This window comes from Thalia democratica, chromosome 9 (genome assembly GCF_965202585.1).
Source record: "Thalia democratica chromosome 9, ktThaDemo2.hap1.1, whole genome shotgun sequence".
NCBI lineage: Eukaryota > Metazoa > Chordata > Thaliacea > Salpida > Salpidae > Thalia > Thalia democratica.
The window spans coordinates 39,522,727-39,544,726 of NC_139173.1; the positions used below are offsets into that span (position 1 = coordinate 39,522,727).

General features: G+C 25.2%; 1 protein-coding gene across 2 annotated transcripts in view; it reads right to left on the reverse strand.

The window, feature by feature from the left end:
• Positions 1-358: 358 nt before the first annotated feature.
• Positions 359-22,000, reverse strand: part of LOC145844520 (uncharacterized) — a 39,449-nt gene continuing 17,807 nt past the window's right edge. The window contains exons 33-50 of one of the 2 annotated variants that reach the window (XM_082951919.1): positions 21,870-21,922; positions 15,823-16,196; positions 15,523-15,596; positions 15,126-15,329; positions 14,788-14,848; positions 13,634-13,707; positions 12,190-12,355; positions 10,615-10,685; positions 8,227-8,297; positions 7,871-7,952; positions 6,415-6,589; positions 4,535-4,717; positions 3,989-4,188; positions 3,155-3,215; positions 2,638-2,768; positions 2,390-2,446; positions 2,107-2,160; positions 359-1,859 (exon numbers count right to left, since the gene is read on the reverse strand). In XM_082951919.1, coding sequence (XP_082808045.1) covers positions 1,689-1,859; positions 2,107-2,160; positions 2,390-2,446; positions 2,638-2,768; positions 3,155-3,215; positions 3,989-4,188; positions 4,535-4,717; positions 6,415-6,589; positions 7,871-7,952; positions 8,227-8,297; positions 10,615-10,685; positions 12,190-12,355; positions 13,634-13,707; positions 14,788-14,848; positions 15,126-15,329; positions 15,523-15,596; positions 15,823-16,196; positions 21,870-21,922 — 2,262 coding nt within the window. In that variant the 3' untranslated portion in view covers positions 359-1,688. Of the gene's footprint in view, positions 1,860-2,106; positions 2,161-2,389; positions 2,447-2,637; positions 2,793-3,154; positions 3,216-3,988; positions 4,189-4,534; positions 4,718-6,414; positions 6,590-7,870; positions 7,953-8,226; positions 8,298-10,614; positions 10,686-12,189; positions 12,356-13,633; positions 13,708-14,787; positions 14,849-15,125; positions 15,330-15,522; positions 15,597-15,822; positions 16,197-21,869; positions 21,923-22,000 lie in introns of both variants that reach the window. The other variant, XM_082951918.1, reaches the window with a different exon arrangement.

Below are 22,000 nucleotides of genomic sequence, written 5' to 3' on the forward strand. Positions count from 1 at the left end.
GGAGTTGTTGATGAAGAGCAAAAAAAAAGGGTTTTAGGCATTTTTTATGGTAGTTTTTTGAGTAAACTTGTTGACGGGGGCCATGGCTTTTTTAATTTTTTTAAGGGGGCCATTTTAAAAATAATTTGGAAAACCCTGATGTAAAATGTATTAATAATAACAGATTTTTTTCAAAATTTCTCAAATTCAAGGTTTTGTGGCAACCCTGTTTAAAGGTATATATTAATGGTGTTAAATTATCTTCATATAACCCTATATTGCACACTATGCTATCTTTAACAACTCTCAGTTGAAATATTATATTCAAATACTTTCAAGTGAAACTAATTATTAATAAATAATAATAAAACACAACGTATAAAGCTGCCATATATTTATTCAAGATACACGAAATTAAAATAGAGGCAGAACTAAATATTTAGTGGTAAAATAAGTGATAAAAACGACTTGCAAGTTGTAAGATCTCAATAATTGATCTCCAAAGATCTAATATGTCTTTAAAGATCTTGCATCTTCAAAAGATCATTGTCAATGTAGATCTTGCATCTTTAAAGATCATTGTCAATGTAGATCTTACATTAAGAGAGCTTCTTATGCAGATAGCTTTTTTGTTGGTCATTTAAGCAGAAGAAAAAGCTTATGCGCGGAAATTACCTATTTCAAAAGTTAGTTATTATTTGTTGTTAAAAGTGTCACTATATATTAGACACAGTGTTTCACCGAAAAGCTTATTTTTATCCGTAATATTAAAGCTAATATTAATTAAAGCAGTTCCTGTAAAAAGCATATTTAGTAAGCTTTGCGTTTAAAACCTAATTGGTTTTATGGTAAAAATTGTCTAAAAAATTCTACATTTTGTTTTTCTCAGGGTAAAAACTTATCTAGTTTTTGTTAAGAATCCCTGACAAATTTTTAAAACCGGAACTTATGATGTGAATTTATGTATATTTTGAAACTTGTTTTGCTATGAACTTTTCAAAAACCCGTAAAATTCCTGTATATTCATTGTGTGATAATATGTTACCTAATTTTATAATTTTTGCATATCATGTAAATTGACTGAATTCCTGTTTTTCATTTAAAACTTTCCAAGGATTTTTCCGGCTTTTCTCTGCGTTCTTTGTTAATATGACGTCATAAAAAGCATAGCTCTTTGCAAATGTGTCGTAATAAAGTAGTTCTCACGCCGAAACAACAAAAAATAGCAGAAAACGAAAAAAGTTCCATCTGAACGAACACAACAGAGTACAAGGAAAAATGAAAATATCAAAATTGAAACTATTTTCCAACATAAAAATTCTTGCTAGTAGATATCAGAAACTTTTTGTTGGTAAATCATGTAAATACTAAGTGGTAAAACAACTCAATCAAAAGCCTTCTGGAAAAAAGCAAAAAATAAAAGTTTCACCCCCTTTGAATCAGGCCCAACCCAGATTGTCGGATTCCTGATTCAGGGGTGATTAATCAGGTTGACAGGAAAACCTGTAAAAAGCTGGTGTCAAGGTTCTATAGGTCCTCCTTGAAAGTACACCCTAATAACGCGGGTAATAATAAAAATAAGTACTGATGGCCACACAACAGCTATATATACTTTGCGGTGTTTTGCCATATTTTCCAAAAAAAAAAGTGAATCATGCTCACTGCAGCTGTACAAAAAGGCGGGAAAACGTTTGAGTGTGACGTCACAACTACTCGTGGCTGTTGACGTTGAAGCTCTCTCCCCGCTTCGGTTTCGTGTCAGCTAGAGTCAGTTTCTTCTCTTGAGCGCCACCACCCTGATTGTGGTTGTAATTGGACCTTCCCGGTCTCCTGTTGATCCTGCCCGGTCGGCTAGAAGCGTACTCGGGGTGTCTCATTCCCTGGTAAAAGTAATTTAGTTATTTAAATACTAATTTTAAGGTTTTGTTTGATTATTACTTTAGAATAGCATTTTGCTTATCACATTAAATGATCAAACGATTTATTTGAGAAGCAATGACATTGATTTGCTATAGTATCTAAAAAAATTTTAACCTATAATTATTTAAAATAAAAACTTACTTAAAATTAAATTATACCATTTATGTGAAAACATTAAAATAATTTATATAGAAACAAAAAACTAACAGGTCTTCTTTCAGGCAACGGATCACTATCAGCTACTTTTGCAGACCAATTCTCCTGAAATATTTTGTTTATATTATGAATAATAATAAAAATAAGGTTTAAAAATTAATTTAGAGATAGCTTGATTGTTCAACTATTACTAATTATTAAGACAGTTGGAATAATAATAACCATTTTTAAAGTTAGTCGCTTAATTTCACACATACATCTGATAAAAACTCTAGTAAATGTAAAAAACTGTTTAATGCGTTTTTTGCAGTAAATATAAATAAATAAAACTTACCGAGTTGTTTCCACGTAGAGATTGCAAAAATTGCTGCCTCTGACTTTCCTGGGAATTCTGTTAGAAAAAGTTTAGTTAAATATGAAAAGCACAAGTTATATGTATATACCTAAGATACAAGTATTTTATTAAATATTGTTTGCAATGATTTTAATGAAACGTTATTTTAGTGATTATAATTTAAGCATTTAAATTTTTTTTGTCATTATAAAAACACATTTGTTGTTGATTATAATAATGAAACAAACCTTGACATCGTTCTCCGACATGTTAACCGGCTTCTTGCCAATCAAACTCGCGTTTTTTGGTTTCGCCAGCAGAGTCGGCACCGGAGGCTGAGAATTCTTTCCGCCAGAGGGAGCCACAGAGTTCTTCTTGCCTGTTTTACGTTTTACATATTGGCCTGCGAAGAAGTACAATAAAATATTGTTAGTAATTTGTATTTATAATACTTACAAAATATTGTAATTCTTTTAATGATATTAGCATTATAACTTGAATTAATTTCAACTTGTTGATTGTTAGTATTTAATATTACATTTATAGTTTTTGATATTACTTAATTTATTATATTTCTAAACATTGATATTATGTGACAAAAATCAATTTAGGAAATTAATCAGTAAAACCGATTAAGTTAAAATATACATAAATTGTATATAATTTTTTTTTGTTAAATTTTTATTGTTATCTTTTCCAATCCAAAACTCATGTTGGTGTTTTTAATATTTTAAATAATATAATAATTAATTAAATAAAACTAACCAGCATTATTTGGATGATGATTCGGTCGAACATTGTTGCTGTTTGCCATTTTGTTTTGCATCTGTACATTTATATATTGGTTCTATGTTGATAGAAATATTGAAATAATTATTTAAATTTTATAAAACTAATTACTTTTATTAGAAATTTAACAAATTATATTTTAAACAAGATAAAAATCTTAGCAACTTTGCACTCGAATAAACTTTACTACTTTTTGGAATTTGTTCAAAGTATATATTTTATAACAAGCAATTAAAGAAAATAAACTGTAATTGAACTTATTTTATTAAACATAATTGAATATATTATTATTAAAATAAAACTTGTTTTTCAATAAACATAAAACATCAAACAATCACATGATATAGGAATGAAATAAAGTTCAAAACACTTATATAAAAGTTCATTTGAGGGTTTCTGTGGTTTTGTACAAAATTATATGTTTCTCAAGAGAATGAAATTTATTTGAAGTTTTGAATTTTTAATTAGCTGCAGGTATGTTCAATTAAAAATTTTAATAAAAAACATAATAATGTGATGATTTCCTTGTATTAATTAACATCAAAGTAATAAAACTTACAGCTATTTTTAAAACAAAATATTTTAAAACTATGGGGAACACAACATAAAGTTTTTAAACTTTAGCATTTGATGTGTAAGGACTTAACTTTTCAAATAATTTGAATTATGTGTTTAATTTAAGATACTTCAAGTTCTATAAACTTTAACGAATTTGATCCTAAAATTATGATTGGAAAATGTTACCTTAATTTTTACAACTTGTAAGATATTTAAAAGTACTTTAGATTAATCAAATTTTTCAAAACAAACCATATAATCATTGTTCTGCTGCTGAACGAATCTCTGTTGCGGCATCATTTGCTGCTGGTGAACCATTTGCTGGTGGTTCGGTTGCCACATCTTACCATCGTTGAAATGGTTCCTCGCATCGTTGAAATGGTTCATTTGATTGTTGAAATGGTTTCCGAACTGGTTTTTCATCGGGCCACCCTGGTACATTGCGTCGTGATCTGAAGATTTTAAAACAAATTAATAGTTTTTTTGTATAATTAGTATAATATTAACATCTTAAGAATAATCTAACAAAATAACTTTTTTTGTTTTGAATAAAATACATATATAAACAACATGGTCAAAATTTAACACCTCAAAAAACTCCCTTGCCTTGTCAAACTTAGAAGTATTCTTTTTATCAAAACAAAATATTTAATGTCACAGTCAAAATTTAATATGTTGAAAAAACTCCTTTACATAAAACTTGTCAAATTTAAAATGATGGCACTTAAAATAACAGGAAAATTTAAGTCTAATCTCTTTATCAAAGTTAATTATATAGTTAAATAAACAAAAACAAACTTGGGTTCATGTTTCTCGGCTGATAAGGCCCACCATGTCTCATTCCACCATTCTTATTGTACATGTCGTACTGGTTAAATTTTAATTGGTCTTTTCCGTCTGGTTTGTTGTACATCTGGTTGTTATTGGTGTATTTGCTCTTGTTGATGTCGAATGGTGCTGCGTTCATTGACAAGTTTGAACCTGTTGGTGTTTTTATTTAAACTGATTTTTGTTTTAAGTTAACTGTACTATGAACTAGCTTGCAAAAAATACATAATTAAAATGAAGTTCTATTAACTTTAAATGAATATCCTTATAAGAAAACAAAACATTAATGTTTAATTTCATTTTCCGAGTTAAGCAACCATATTACTTGAAAAAAGCCTCTCAGCTATTACAACTTTTACTGTTAGACTACGGTTGCTTTCAATACAAAAAAGCCAGCCTGGGTGTCAAAAAAGTAACTTGAATTTATGAGAAACTTGAAAAATGTAACTAGAGCTAAACATTAAATAAAATACTGTTCTTCAAGTTTCAATACCTAAAAATAAAATTTTAAAGATAAAAAAAAAATTTTAACCATAAAAACTAGCTCGAGTTTTCCAAGGAGTTTAGAATATTTTGAGTTATTCTAAAATTAAAACCTAGTTTTTTGAGTGTGTGGCAACCATGCTAGATATTAATTGATTACCACAATGTTCTATGATAACAACAGACTATGATTTTATCTTAACCTTTTTAAATACTATATCAGCTGTTTATGTAAACAAAAACTAACATTATTTATAACGTCACTGATACAACAAAAATCTAGTTTTAAGAAGTAAAAAAAATAAACTAAACAATATTATATAAGTATAAGATTACAAAAACATTTCTTAAACTGTTTTACTTGAAACATAATTCTTAACACTATTGAATTTATATGATTGTAAATTATTTATTTATTGAACTTATGTGATTGTAAATTATTATTTATTGAACTTATGTAGTTAGAAATTATTTATTGAACTTATGTAGATGTAATTACTTTCTTTCGTGATGAATGGTTTAGCATCTACATTCAATTTGGACCCTGTACAACGAATACAAAAATATACATTTAATTATTAGCTAAAATAAATTCATTTAATCATTAATTATGATGAATACAAAAATATATATTTAATTAAATATAAAAAAACTGAATTCAGCTAAATAAAATTGTATAAATAAAAATATGCTCAAGTATAAATGATTTCAAGGTTTCCAAAACACCAAGCTACTATAACTGTAATAATAAATTAGAATATAATAATAAATATAGTAACTTAGAAATAATTTTTCTTTTGTTTATAGTATACAAAACACATCTGTATAACTATATGATTTATCATTATTTGTTGTATTTTAGCTGTGGTTTCAAAGATTTATAGTGGGGAATGAGAAACTTTAAAGCCAATATAATTTTGTACTTTAGATTTACTTTAGAGCTCTTGCATAATAAATTTATCATTAAAAAAACATCTACAGACATCAAAAATAATTTTAATTACTTTCAAAAGTTCGTACCATCAACTTATTCAATAAACTGAGAAATACAATGAATAATTTACAGATTATAAGAAAAGTTTTCCACTTATTTGACAGTTGTGTAGTATTTTAAATAAAAACTTTTTAATTTCCACACAACAGCTGTTATATCGATACAATAGTTTTTGTTATCATCTGTTACTTTAAGTTTAAATATTATGTACTTAAAACGAAATAAATTTTTTAAGCATAAAATATTTCATGTCTGGTTTATCAATAAAACAGTTTATATATATTGAGATATACAATTTTCTGGTTTAACAATTTGGGACAATTTTTTTTTAATTTCAATTTCTTTTTAATTTAAACTATAAGCTAAAACAAACCAGTAACAATTTTGTTAGCGTTATTCTGCTGAGCCCCACTGTTGGGTGATTGTTGGAACTTGTTGTTGTAAATTCTGCTGTTGTTAAATTGCTGCTGTTGTTGCGAATTCAAATTCATGTTTTCCATTTGATGCTGAATTGAAGCCATCTTCGGTTGCTGACCAACTATTTGTTGCTGTGAAAAAAAAAATTAAAATATTTTTTTAATAAGTTATCCCACTAATTGTTGCTTGAAATGAAACTTTTTAATTGTAAATTTTTAGATCATTTGTTATTGATGCATTATTTCTAGTGTACTATTTTTAAAACTGATAACCTATTTTTACTTGTTGCAAGAAAAAAAATTAAAAACTTTTAATTTTTTATCTACATTTTTATTAATGCATGATTTTAGGTGAAATACATAAAACTAATTGTTGCTGTGAAAAATTTATTGAATTACTTTATTTCTCATATAATTTTTTTATTAATGGGTTATTGAAGGTGTATTACATATCTTCTTTACCATATTTATATTCTATGAGCTATTTGTTGCTGAAAATGTAATATTTTTCTATTGTTTTTTTTATTGAGTGTGTTGTTTTATTTGCATTTGTGATAATTTTTAGCTTTGTATTATGTGATTATTACTACTATTTCATTTTGTTTTTACGGATTAATTTTTTATACAATTCATTATTATTTGTATTTTTATTTCAGCTTAGTAGACTAGTAGTAAACAATTCAAAATACATATAATCTACTGTTTCTTTTGTTTTGAAGCGGCTTACTCAGTATATAAGTTTTTATTTCATTTCATTTTGAAAAGGATTATTTCCTACAAGTTAACCACTAATCATATATGTATTGTATGTTTCAATTGTTCCTTGTTCCAAGTAGCATTTTATCTAGTAATTTGATAACTGTTTCATATATTACAATCAAAACTATTTTTTCTATTTGAGAGACTTAAGTAAGAATAAACTTTCATAAAATTTGAGTATGACAGTTTCAAAAGTTTACTAAAAAAAATAAGTTTACAAACTAGTTTAACATAGATTTTTAGTTAACTCTGTATAAACTTTACAAGGGCTGTACAAATTGTTGCAACTTAAATAATGCCAAAATGATTAATTATACTGAATATAACTTACAAACACTTAAACTTGTTCAAGTACTTATTATCATAAAAGTGAATTGGGTTTTTGTAATCATGTACTTACATTAACCTTTAAAAAATAAATACGTGTGTAACATTCAGTTATACTTAAAAAATATAAGCTTATTTTAGCACCATACTTAATATAAGCTTTGTTCAACCAAGTATACTAGTTCACAGAATGAAGTACTAACTTTTACACTAAATTGTTATATCAATTTGAGACTGATTTCATAGTATAATAATTACTAGCTAACATTAATACCAGACTGCATACATAACTGAGGGTTTATTTAATTTATATTAAAATTCACTCACCCTAACACCACCTTGCATGTAAAGGGGGTTTTGTTGAGCGAACTGATTTTGTTGGTACGGATTGAAACTTGCACTTTGGGGACTGAAATATTTAATTTAATTTGTATTAATTTTAACAAGTATAATTTCTCGTACTGAAATATTGTCAAGTTAAAAGTACTTGTAAGATTTATTTAAACAAATTTCAAACAACGCCATTTTTTAAACAAGCTTGTATATTAATGGTAAAGCTGAACAAATTTTTTTTAGTTTGTCTAACAACTAATTACATTTTTTACAAACATGTAGTTCTTTTCATACTATACAAATTTGAGTAATTAATAAACAAACTTTATATGTATATTTTATAAACTAACTTAAAGCTGTTAGGCTGGCTTCTGTTCATGGGGTTTTGTTGAGAATAATTATCATAATATACTTGCTGCATCTATAAAAATAAAATACTTATTAAAAAAAGTTTAGATTAAGAATAAACAAATGATTGAAGCTACAATAAAAATTTAAACCTAGTTATTTTAGCATTGTATAAGATAATCAAGCTAATGATAATTAAAATTTTTGTAAGTAACATAAAACTAAGTTATATTTATAATCTTTAACTTACATAGTTATTTGTCTTGGCTAAAAAAAATTGCTCAATTTACTGAAAAGTAAAGAGCTTATTTAAATAATTTAATTTGCACATCTTCATTTAATCTATAACTAAAAAATATTTGTATCATTTATCAAAATATAAAGCAGTTGAAGTAGTTTGAACTTTTTATTTTTTATCTCAACATCTGTTAACACTTATAAACTTCACATCATTTTTTATCACAACTTTATACTGATTAATGATCATTGCAAAAAAAAATCATCATAAAACTTTATTTTGTCTGTTACCATAATGAAACAACTTATTATTTGTAAAAATAATCATTATCAATACTTAATTTAAGTTTTAAAGCTTTAAAAGCAGTGGCTTGCTTAGAGCTTTCAATGAAACTTGAAAAACATTAAAATTTAAAAAAAATGCTAAAACTTATTAAAATGTTATCAAATCAAATATTTTTTTAACGCGCAAATATCACCACTAAAACAACAGCAGAGAAATATTGCATCAGTTCGAAGAGTTGGGAGAAAATGAGTTTTTGAAAATTTAGCGCCATACTTTCAATATTACGCACAATTCAACAACGTCGACAGTTTTGATCAATTTGTGTGAAAACTTAAATGAGCGAAAACTCATATGTGTGTTTAAATTTGTGCATGTCATTTTATATGTGAGCGAAAATTGTTTGTGCAAAAATATTCATGTTTAAATTTTATATATGTGAAATTTATATATTGGATTGTGTAAATTGAATGTGTAAAACTGTTTTGATCAATTTGTGCGAGCGAAAATTTATTTGTACTATTTTCATATGTGTGTAAATTTGAATGTGTAATAATTTAGTTTTATATGTGTGAGTTTCAAAATGTTGTATGTGCAAAAACTTATTTGTTTTTTATTTATGTCTGAGACTTATGTGTGTGTAAATTTGATGTGTTTTCTATGTTAAACCTATATGTGTGTAAATTTACAATTTCGTTTGTGTGAAACTGTTTTGTTTGGGCAAACAAATTTCAAAATTGCAACGTTTTTTGTTTGAACAGTAATTATCAACTTGCTGATTTGATTTTAAACGGAAAATTGGTTAATATTCAAAATTGAATACAATAAATTGAAACGTTATGTTTAATGTTTAAATTTACCAACTTGTAATTCAATCGAATATAAGTTTAGATAGTAAATTTTATTCAAAGTTAATAAAACACATTTATTAGATTCCTACTTATAAATATAACTTTTAAAAGTTTTAAATATGAGTATTTACAATAGTTAACTATGAACAAATTTTTGTGACTTAATTAGTACACTAGTAGTTATATCTAAGACTTACTTTTCAACCATGTTTTTTGGAATTTATAATTTACGTTTAAAGTAATTAAAAACGAACTTAAAACTATTTTCATGTTTTATTTAAAACTATGTTTTTTAAATTTCTCTTTAAGATGTATTAGTAAAACCCAAATACAGAACAAAAAAAACTTTCAATCTGTAAATAAATATAAAAAATGAAGATATATAAGTTTTCCCTAAAAAATAGTATATAACTAAATAATAATAAAATAGACTACATTATACAGCTAACATTCTCTAATTTTCAAAACAAGATAACATATATTCCTAGTATTAAAGTGAATTTTATTTCATGATTCAGACAGATGATATAAATAATTCATTATAAACGTAGTTATACATATCATTTATTCATGATATTAAAAAGGTGCATTAAAATGCAAGGTTAAACTAATTTATATTAAAATTTTAAATTATGAAAAATTTGTGCTGATTACAAGAAAAAATTAGTTAACGATTAAATAATTATTTTATTTAGTTGACTGCTAAATACTAATCCAGTTGGTAAAAATATTTGATATAAACTTAAACATTAGTAAAATATAAAAATACTTCTTGATTTGTGGCACACGACAACTAATTGTGGTAATTCTGAATAAATAAAACGTGTTTTTGTGTTTTCAAATTAATTTACCATCATAATTTTTTTGGACCTTAAGATGTTTATTTTTTATAGTTTAAGTATGGCCCCTCTAAACACTTTTATAAAAACTTGAATTTCAAGATAATATTATAACATATACATAACTTACATTATTTTCATTATAAATTCTTGTATATTTATTATATTATAACAACTTACATTATTTTCATTATAGTTTCTTGCGTAGGGTGAAGCCATTGCCATTTGAGTTCTTAAAGCAGCAGATTGCACTAAAAAAACATAAATTTAATACCACCTTATTTAAACTTTAAATAAAATACTAGGAGTTATTAAAAAATAACCTTACTTAACAAATTATGCTAGGTCTACAATACCTAGAAATTAACTAATGAAAACATGAAAAACACTTAAACTTATGTGACTACAAATTTAAACTTTTGCAATATTTTTTGGGTATGAACTAAATAAGTTAAGTATTTATATGAAACTACTTTGTTTTATTATACTTCGCATACCATTGTTTTTTTTTTAGTTTTTTTAAAAGTAGTAAGTTAAGCTTTTTGTTTTATATGAAGCTTTATATAGATTTTTCTTCTATTAATTTTTAATTTTTGTCAGAATAGTTGTACAGCAAATAAGTCGTTTGAAAAAACCTATTTGACATTAAAAAAATACTTACATTTTACTAATAAAAGTATCAATCACATGCATTACAAGTTAGTTAATTAATACTCCACTGTACATAAGTAAGTATTAAACAATATACATTGACTAGGTTTTATAGGTAAAAAGCGAAACTTATTTCTTTAGCTTAATTAAGATATTAATCTGACCTAGTTGGCATGAATAGCTGATTTATAACAAACAACTCTATACCACAATACTAGCAGATTATAGTAATGTGGTTAGAAACATTTTCACTGAGTACAGAACACTTTTATATTGAAAAAATAAGTGTTGCAGCTTTTTAATAAGATCAAAGTCTAATATATTTCTACTTAAATAATTTCATTAAAATATATGATAAGAAACAATTTAAAGTTTTTATAGAAAATGATTAAACTTTTTACGGCAGGGGTAATAACGTACAGCCCGCGGGCCGGATCCACAACTTGTTTTAGCTTTTTGCGAAAAAAAAGAGCTTTTATGTTTTATAAACTTACAACTGCGCTTTTTTTTATTTTAAAACTGAGTAACGCTTATGACGATTACTTTTTTAACGTTTTTATTTTAATTAGTTTTTTATTTTTATTAAAGTAAACTTTTAAATTTCACAGATGTTAATACTTGTTCTAAGAAGTTCGGCCCCGCGAAAGGGTCTTTTTTGTAAATTTGACCCGCTAACTAGAAAAGCTACTTTTTAGGATGTTAAAACTAAGACAAGATAACAAAAAAAATATTAAGTTACATGGAAAAATAGGGTATACCACTACTAATTGCTATCTAACAGAACTACCAGTAGAAGTTAGCTTACAATTTCATACTGCAGCGTATAACTAAGTATCATTAGCGGTTAATTAGTATGAGTAGCTTATATTAAATTAACATATTACTACCAAGTTGCACACTTATGCACTGGTGAAAGATAGCTAGTTAGAGTAAATGCTGATAGTAAATGCAGCTAAAAATCATTTGCAGTAGATTGATTGAACAAACTAGTGAATAATATTAAATTAACATACAACTAGTATATTCACTCATACATAGTTTACACTAGGGGCGAACAGATAATAATTGCTACTAGTTGAGTAAATATAGTAAATCCAAACTAACTATCATTAGCGGTTGACTGATTGAACATGTGCATGTTGTTCTGTTGTTGAGGCTGAAACTCTCTTGCATGAGATTGCAGCATTGCGGCGGACGATTGCTGCAAATTGCCGTACTGTGATTGGCTCAACTGCTGACCACTAGAAGGCTGCTGACCATAAAACTGATTCTGTTGATTATTTGTTTACATTTAAGAAGGAGTCAATACAACAAATTTGTTTATAAAATTGAGTCTTAAAATGCCTAGTTCATTTCGGCAAATAATTATATGTCAGTTTTACTGAAAATAATTACAAATAAGTACTTATTTATTTTGTTTTTTAATATAATGACAATTTTTTTTTTAGAGATTAAAATTGAAATAAAACATAAAATGCAGATCTACAATATTGATGTAAAACTAGTTATGACCATCTGTATACATTTTTATTTGCTTGAAGTATGATAACATGTAAGTATAAAAGGCTAATTATTAACTAAATTGCATACTAGTTAGTTTACTAGTGGCTCTCATGATTTAATTGAATTTTATATTCTAAACAATTGATTCACTGTTCAACAAAATACAAACAATTTACACCAATGAAAAACTTGAAACAATTTTAGTAAATGATGTAACGTTTATAAATATATTGGCTTAAATAATTCTATAAATAAATATTTCAACGCCCTTTGAGCTTGCTGCAGTTCAAATAAAAGAAATATTGTTTCAACTTTATTAATTAACTTTTATTAACATTTCAAGTTGTGTTTATGATGTGAACTATGTGAGAAAATAAGTTTTATGTTGTTTAAATATATCTGATATGCTTTTAGTTTTCAATAGTCTATATCAGGGGTTGGCAAACTGCGGCGCGCGGTCCACATTAAAATTTTTATTCAACTAGTTTATAGACTAATACTTTTAAAAACACAAAAATAAAATTTTGGTGTTATTTTCAAAGAATAATCTATCGTCTAATTTTTTTTTGTTCAAAAAAATTGTCTTTAAATATGTTTTTTAAAGCACATAAAAAAAACGTTCCTTTTTGACCTGCCTACCCCTGGTCTATATGGTAAACTTTTGAAATATATAATACATAGTTTTTCACTTTTTATAAAGTATAAACATCTCTGTTTAATTTTTTTTTAAACAAAACCATAGCATATACTCTGTATGTTTTATAAATTAAGTTATTATTAATTAAGGATATAAATCAGTTGTTATTTTATTATCATTTTATAATTAAATCATTTATAAAAATTAATTTAATGAAATGTATTTTTACCAAAAAACATTATAACACTTTTTTAGGTCATTCAAGTTAACTATTGTTAACATACAAATCAATAAGCACAAACTTATTCTAAATAAATAGTTAACAATAAATAAAGAGGTATATATATATCATAATTTTATAACAGTAAAACAAACATATGTACATATAATAATTTTCAAAATACATACTTGTTGTTGAGCTAATGGATTTGAACTGGGAAAGTTTTGAGAATTTTGATGAAATCCTGGAATCGGTTGTTGGCCTGAAATGTGTTAAAATATTCAGTTATGTTGTGTTTAACAATTATTATAACTATTATAAAAATATTATTTTTGGACTTGTATAAACAAAAAATAATAAACTTAAATTTCAGGTATGGTGTTCAATGTATTTAATTAATTTCTATTATCATACTTTTTTTATGCGTATCATAATTTTTTTTTACTTATTTAGACATGAAATTTGTTTGTTTAATTTTAACTACATGCAATCACATTAATTATAATTCATAAAAAAAAGTTTTATCCCAACAAATAATTTCAACCTTTTCATCAAAATTACAGTTTCAAAAGCGGAGATAAAACTTAACTTTTACTACTTTGGTAAAAACTAATTTTGTTTTTATAACTATTTACAACTAAGTATTTTTGTGATGGGATAACTTTGTAGCTTGCTGGAATAAAATGATAGCTTTATTTTTCCATTTTACTGAATTTAAGTAAATATTTTTTCCTTTACATTTAATAAAACATTGACTGAATTAGTTTTGAGCTATTGAATTTTTTTAACTAAATTTGTTTTAAAATAAGAGCTCTTTTTCCAATTATTTGCGTGTAAATTAATGTGGGAAATACTGAACTTAATAATATGTATTTGGAAAAATATTCAAGTTAATTCAATTTTAAAATATTTTAATTCTTAACATATTCTTTTTCATACTAATAACTTGGTCTAATTTAAAGGAAGACATTCTACAGTATACATGTTATATTACTTAATTAAATTAATATTTAGTAATGTTAAAATTACGATTTATTACTTTGTATTTAAAACAAAAATTTTATTGTATATATGTTGTATTACTAGACTCAATTGATGAAAAACTTAATATTTATAATTTATTTAAAACAAACAATAAAAATTAAATGTTTAATGCAATCCCTTTGATGGACTTTTACAGATTTTATGAATGTTTTGTTTAACTTCCATTTTTTTTGACTATTTTTTACTAAATAAACTAACACTAAATTTTTACTAAAATAAGTAAATAGTAATGTTTAAGAATGTACAAAAACTTGATGAAAATTAATAAATTCTAATGTATATTTAATAAAATACGAACCTAATTGAGAATTGGTGAAACTATTTCCTCCGGCAATCTGAGAATTCGCAGTAACCGAACTCTGTTTTAGTTTCAAAGTATTTACTTATTTTAACAAAATCAACAAAATTAAAACATTTTTAACTACCTAAAAAAAATTAATGAAATTCAATTTATTTCCAACATTTTAACAAGGTAAGTACGACAACTCGACAAAATAAATCACAAGTGTTCTAGATTTCGAATTAATCGTTTTTTTTTATAAAGATCCTAACGGAGAAACATACGTTAGTTTAATAAAAAAAAGTAATGTGAAATTTTTTTATTGAAATTATTTTTTTAATTTTAACAAAACAAACTTGTGCGCCGGGTTGAACGGTAGCAGAACTCCAAGCCGCGGGTTTCTCGCTTTCCTGAGAACCTGATTGGTTGTTATTCTGCATGCTCGATTGTAATTGGTTGTTGTTCTGCATACTCGATTGTAATTGGTTGTTGTTCTGCATACTCGATGCTAATTGGTTGTTCTGAGCAGACCACGTGTTAGCAGAAGCATTCAACCCCGACTGCATGTTTTTTTGTTAATAATCATTTTTATTTACTTACTATTTATTTTAAGTACTTTATTGTATTTTGTAAAATCAACTAGATTCCAAGCATGTTAAACTTATTTATTCTTTACTTAAGTTTTAGTCAATTTTTTTAGTGTTTTAATGGAAAAAAAAACTTATTTACAACAAATGTAACATAACAACTAACACTGCTGATATCATTGATTTGATTTTGTGAGATGCTTCCGGACAATTCTTTGGATGGAAGGTAGTACATGTTGTCTGTTTGATAAATTATTGTTTGAAAATGCACTTGAATTTTATTTTAACAAAACAACAATGAAACAAGATTTTAAAAACATTTAAAAATATATTTAATTATATGTCTCAAAAATATTTTATTGTATTTCTTATATGTACTTGATAAAAAAACCATGCAAAAAAAATCTTAAAATCAGTTATATTATCAAACAAAAATAACCTGAATTTCTTCCAAAACAAAACTTACCGCCTCCACTGCTGGGGTTTCCGTTGTCCCCGCCGACAGGCTGTTGCTTAGCAACGGATGACGAGTTCTCCCAGATGCTCCTCGTGGACCCGATCTGCATCTCGAGTTCCTTGGAAGCCGGTGACGTGGCGTTTAGTGATGACGTCATATGTGATGTCATGTCGCCTGCAGCAGTTGCTTGGCAACCGGCTCCTTCTTGGTAACCTGATACCTTGTTGCTGTCGCCGTTGCTAGGGGTGTCTTGGTGGTTTGTGGCGGGAATTGGAGCGTGACAACCGTTGCTAGGGATGTTATTATCGTTGCCAGGGACAACCGATTGTGTTTGTTCCGGTTGGTTGGGCATTTGTGATATTTCGTTATTACACTTAACAACCCTGAAATATTTTGTTTGGTTGAAAAAACATTTATTAATACAATTATATGTCATCTAACATTTACTCAAAATAGTTTTTTTCTTTATAACATAAAACTTTACAATACTGTTTGGTGTAAATGAAAAAGACTAAGGAAAACGTTTAATAATAAATAAATCTAAGAGAAATACTTTTTAATACATTGAAACAACTCTATGCTAGCCTGATACTGTCTACTAGTTATAAAAATTTTAAATAATGATCCAAATTTTTATTTTGTTATTGGCTAATTAGTTAACTACTTGACAAAATTTGTTTAAATTGGATTTAATTTGATTGAAATAATTAAACATAGTAATTTAACTTGGTTGTTAATTTTATTCTATTATAAAATTTTGAATTTGTAGTTTAGATACAAATAATTAAAACTAATTCTACCATACATAACGATTTTATTATCTCAAAATTTCTAATTTGTTAAGTAAAATTAACTTTATAACTAGAAACTAATGACCTGTATCAAACCAGCATAATTACCTAATAATTCAATTTGCTTTAATTACACCAGTAAAAATTGTAATTTTATTTCTTTTTATACACTTGATTATATTTTTTAATATATGCTACTATAAAAATACTTAAAAGTTAACTACATACTTTCTTAAACTAATCATAAAGAGTTTTACTAATATTTTCAAAAAAAATTTTACGTCTATTTTTTATACCAAAGTTTAAAAAGTTTTATTAACTTTTTAAATTTAGTAAAATGTATGCAGATATTTTCTACAATAATGAGTCATGGTTTTCACTATTGATATAAAATTTGCAAAAGAAATTTGTTTGTCGGAACGCGTCACCATGAATCATTATTTTGTAGTAAATTTTGTTTGTTTATTACTTTTATAGTAATTTTGTTTGTTTATTACTTTTATAGTTAATTTGTTTTTTTATCACTTTTATAGTAATTTTGATGACAATTACTTATGTATTTATTTTTTTGATTAGTCATTTAAGTTCAACTTGATTTTGTTTTTATTTCAAAACAACTTTCAAGTTTTTTTTACTCACAATGTTTTTATGACTCAGACACATCACTATAAATATTTTTAAAACCCTCGAAGTATTTTAACAAGAAATATTTGGTTCATAATTGAAACAAGTCCGAATAGTATTTTCTCCTTTTCAAAAATTTATTGTATTATGCTAATGTAAAATGAGTGTGAAGTTCAAATGAAGTTGTTACATAAAATTTACATACTTCAATGAATTCATTTTACAACTTTTAGAAAAATTAATTTAAACAATATTTAACTTCATACACGTTGTCATAAAAAAATAAATTTAATATAAAACAATAACTGTTATACAAAAAAAGAATTGCCATACGTTCATCATATGACTTAAACATTTAAATTGGATTTTTTTCTTAAAATACATGTGATTTTTAGTGTGATACAAGAAAGAACTTGTTTCAATAAAAATCCAAATGATTAGAAGTTTTTTTTTAAACTTTGGCTTGCTTTTGAATAAATACAGAAAACTTGTGACTAGTTTAATTTATTCTATTTGTTTTTTTTTTTCATGAGGTAGGAATTTCCACTATTTTAAGGATATTTTGTTGTCTTCTTGATTATTTTTAAACAAAACTTTTTAGTACAATTACTAATAACTTAACCCAAGTAAGTTACAAAAAAATTAAAATTATTTACCAAAATTTATGTACATTTAGTTATATTTTTACACAGCTAATAAGCTGATTTTATTAACTCAGCATTTTTATTTAGTAGTGGTTAAATTTACAGTACTTAGCGGTTTTCTTATCAAAAAATAATTTACTTGGTCACAAAGTTTTAGACCAATACAATTTTGAATTGTGTGTATCAAAGGTAGACAAATAATTGAATACAAAACAAACTTCCTTTAATAAACTGTATATAGCTACGTAAATTAAGCTTTAATTAAGCCTAATTATTATCTCTTAAGTAGCATTTAAATGGCATTATGATATTGAATTCTACCATTTAATTATAAACTTTTCTTTCATGTTTTATTGTGATTAATCTTTTGTGTTTTCTTGTTATAAATAACAAACAAAATATATATTTAAAGAGCATGTGCAAAGAAGTTATTCAATGCAACTTATAACTCTTTCTGCAAATTCAAAAATTTTAATAATAAAAAAAAAGTTAGTTATATCTAACTCACAGAATTCTACTTGTATTCATGAACATTATATATGATTACAAAAGATATCTGAATTAAATAAATTCAAAAAAAAAAAAAGGTTTAATTCAAAATAAGTAATAAACAACTTTAGGTATAAATACTGATACATAAATAGAACAAACAAACTAAAATAAAATTGAACTCTATCATAAACATTAAAGTAATTTCACCAGTTAAATGTTTATAAATATTATATCCAAGTACTTACAAAAACAATTTATATTATGAGTTCATTTCAATTTATAAAATATTAATGAAACCTTAGAAGTTAAAAGGTCATACTGTATTAATAAGAAAGTTCAAGTTAAAAACAAATAAGTCAATATCACAAACTAAATTGCTTAAAAAATACTTTTAAAATTTAAAAAAAAAATTATTTTTATTACATGGAACAAATAAACAGACTGATAAAATAAATATAATGCAACAAAAATTAAAAAACTTTTTTTGTGTAAACAAAACTAAAAAATATAATCAGGAACTTTATCCAATAACAAAAACAAAATTAACAAGATAAGGAAACAAAAAACATTACACTTCAACGCTAACAAACAACTAAAGGAAATAAAAATTATGAATATAGACTTTTAAACGTGGAAATAAAAAAAAAGAAGAAGTAAAATAAGTTCACAGAAGTAAGAAAAAATGTGCAAATATTAGCCGAACAAATAACAATAGAAACATGGTAAGAAGAATTTAAGTCATGATAAAAACAAGTAAAATTACAAGAAAGAGAAAAACAATTAACAAGAATATCCAAGGTAGGTTAGGAAGAAAAACATGAACAACCAAAATAAAAAACTTAATCAACAATATATATATTTTTTTTATGTTGGTTGTGCAAATTGTCATATGTTTTCCTGTGGGGCTATTAGTTTTTTTGAAAACATTTTACTAAAACACAGTGCTCACCAATGTACGAATGGCAACTTATTTAAGTTAATTTATCATGAAAGTAGTGGACTAATATCAGAGACAGTTTATTTTAATGCATGTGGTTTTTATTACTAAATTAATTTCGGATGTTCATTATTTCAAACCTTATATTTATTTAGTCTACCAGATTTTATCCAGGTTATTGTTAACTTAATGCCTGTATAACAAATCTCAATTCAATCAGTTGTATTTGAATTTGTTGTAACTGATAATTATAATACACATCATGATATGATAATGCATTTTAATAAATGACATCATTATTCACAAAAAGGTGCAAACAATTGTTTTTATTTGTTGTGGTTTTTACAACACGTGATATTTCGAGTGCAACAAACTTTACACGAAGTTCATAACGTTGTGCATTTAGTGTTTATTTTCAACATTTATTGATAATTAAACAACACATTAAAATTGTAATTATTAGGAAATGTTCATGCATATATAATATTGGTTTATGAATCGGTCAAAAGTTAAATATTAAAATGTGCAGACTTAATACACACCAGTTTTACATTTAATTAACAAAGAAACACATGCATAATATTAAATAATGTTTTTAAATTTTAGATTTGTTGAAACTTGAATGAAATTTTGCAAAGTTTGATAGTTTCGACTTATTTTTCTCTTTTAACTTATATAAACTATTTACTAAACTTTTTTATCATTTCACACTTTTTAAAGTAAAACATGAGCAATAAAAAGCATGCATTAAAACAAATAAAGCTTAGTAGCTTTGATATATACAAACTGCATACCAGAGTAAATATCAAATATCTTAATATAATGCCAGTATGAACTTTCATTCAAGCACATTTGAACATTAGCTGGGAAAATATCAGAAATCACAATACAGGAAATTATCTACTGGTTGAGAATATCTGTTCTCGTTTCTCTTGTATTGATTAATGTTAATTAAGCAGTAAAAACAGTTTTTGGAGAAATAAAATATTTATTTGACCTAACATTTTGTATATTTTAACTTAAGTGTATTTAAAGTTTTTTGCTGTGCAAATTGGTAACTTAATAAATATTTGAAAAAAATCAAAATATAAAAGTTATGTTAAATTGAAACCACATTATTTTAACTTGGTTTGTCTCGCTTTATATACAATTATTCAAGTAAATGTTCTGAACTACTATAATGTCAAATGTCAATTAAGCTGGATTAATTTACTCTGCCCATTGTTAATATTTTAACTTTTTTTTTCTCTTTTTTAATAGATGTTCTCTTCATTTGTTCAAAGGGTCTTAAATGAAGAGAATATTTTATCTGTCAACTTGTTAAATTTTCTCAATAGAACTTCTTCATTAAAGTAATTAACATTTGCAACTTTTTTATAAGTTTACAAATACCTTTTTACACAAACTTGAATAGTTTTTGTACCCAACAAAAACTGAGTTTTTATTAAATTTGTCTGTTAATTTCACAAAGTGAACTCAACTGTAACCAACTTAACCAAGTTTTTATGACAAATGAATTTAAAATAATTTTTTATCGGATATTTATAATTTCAATCATTCTCCAACTTTTATCTAAAGTTTTAGAATTCAATGGGTCCTGAAGGGAGTAGAATAAAAAGTTTCAAATGTTTCATTCAACAACTGGCTTTTTTTCAAGTTATTTAAAAAAAACACGTATTTTTTGTTTATTTCACAAAATGTCCAGGTACTTCACAAGTTTACAACAGCAAATATGAACATAAAAGTTTTTAATTATTTAAAATTTATTTATTAATTCCGTCCCGCGCAGTGGCCAATTTTTTTATTATCTACCAACATGCAAATTATTTATTATTTATGCAAATTTTTTATTACTCTTTTTAATAATTTCGTCTTTAGCAGCCACTGCGCGAGACAGAAATTTAAAAAAATATTTTTCAATTTTAGTTAAACAACTTATTTTTAGGTAATATGCAACAAGGTGTGATACAAATATTACTTGAATAATTCAACATCAATAATCACAAAAATAAAAATCATCTGATTACTTGTTACAATGTGTATTCTAGGGCATTTAAACACTTTTGTTTTTTTTTGTTGCCATCCGTACTTTGGTGGGCACTGCATTTATTTTATTCTAATTTTATAAACTTCTACTAGTCACAAGTTTTGGGGTAAATATTCAGGAGTATTTGTGGTAAAATAATGAATTCTGAGAGCATATCGTGAAATTTTATTAAAACAAACAAAAGAAAATATTTCTAATGTAAAAATGAACTGTTGCATGTTGGTAGCCAATTCGGTCAAAAACAATCTGATTTTTATTTGTTTTTTTTCAATTACAAAAAACTTTATAATAAAAAAGATCCATACACAATGGTGTTAAATTTAATTTTAATAAATTAATGTAAATTTTCTCCCAACAAAAACTTTTTTAACCTTTTTTTCTACTTTTAATTACAGCTTCGATATTTGTTTGATTTTTATACTAAAACCTTATTTTTTGTTCGACTAAATACTTAACATTGTTTTCTAACCCACCAAATAAAAACCAGATAATTTTTGACCGATTTGGATTTTCAAACTAACCTTACAGTTGAAATCGAACTGGCAGATTTTACTTGGCATGAAGACTTTGACATCTGTTTGAAAAATATTTAATTTAATATTCAATTTTAATCGTAATAAACAAGATGCTTCATACGTCTTTCTTAGTTAAA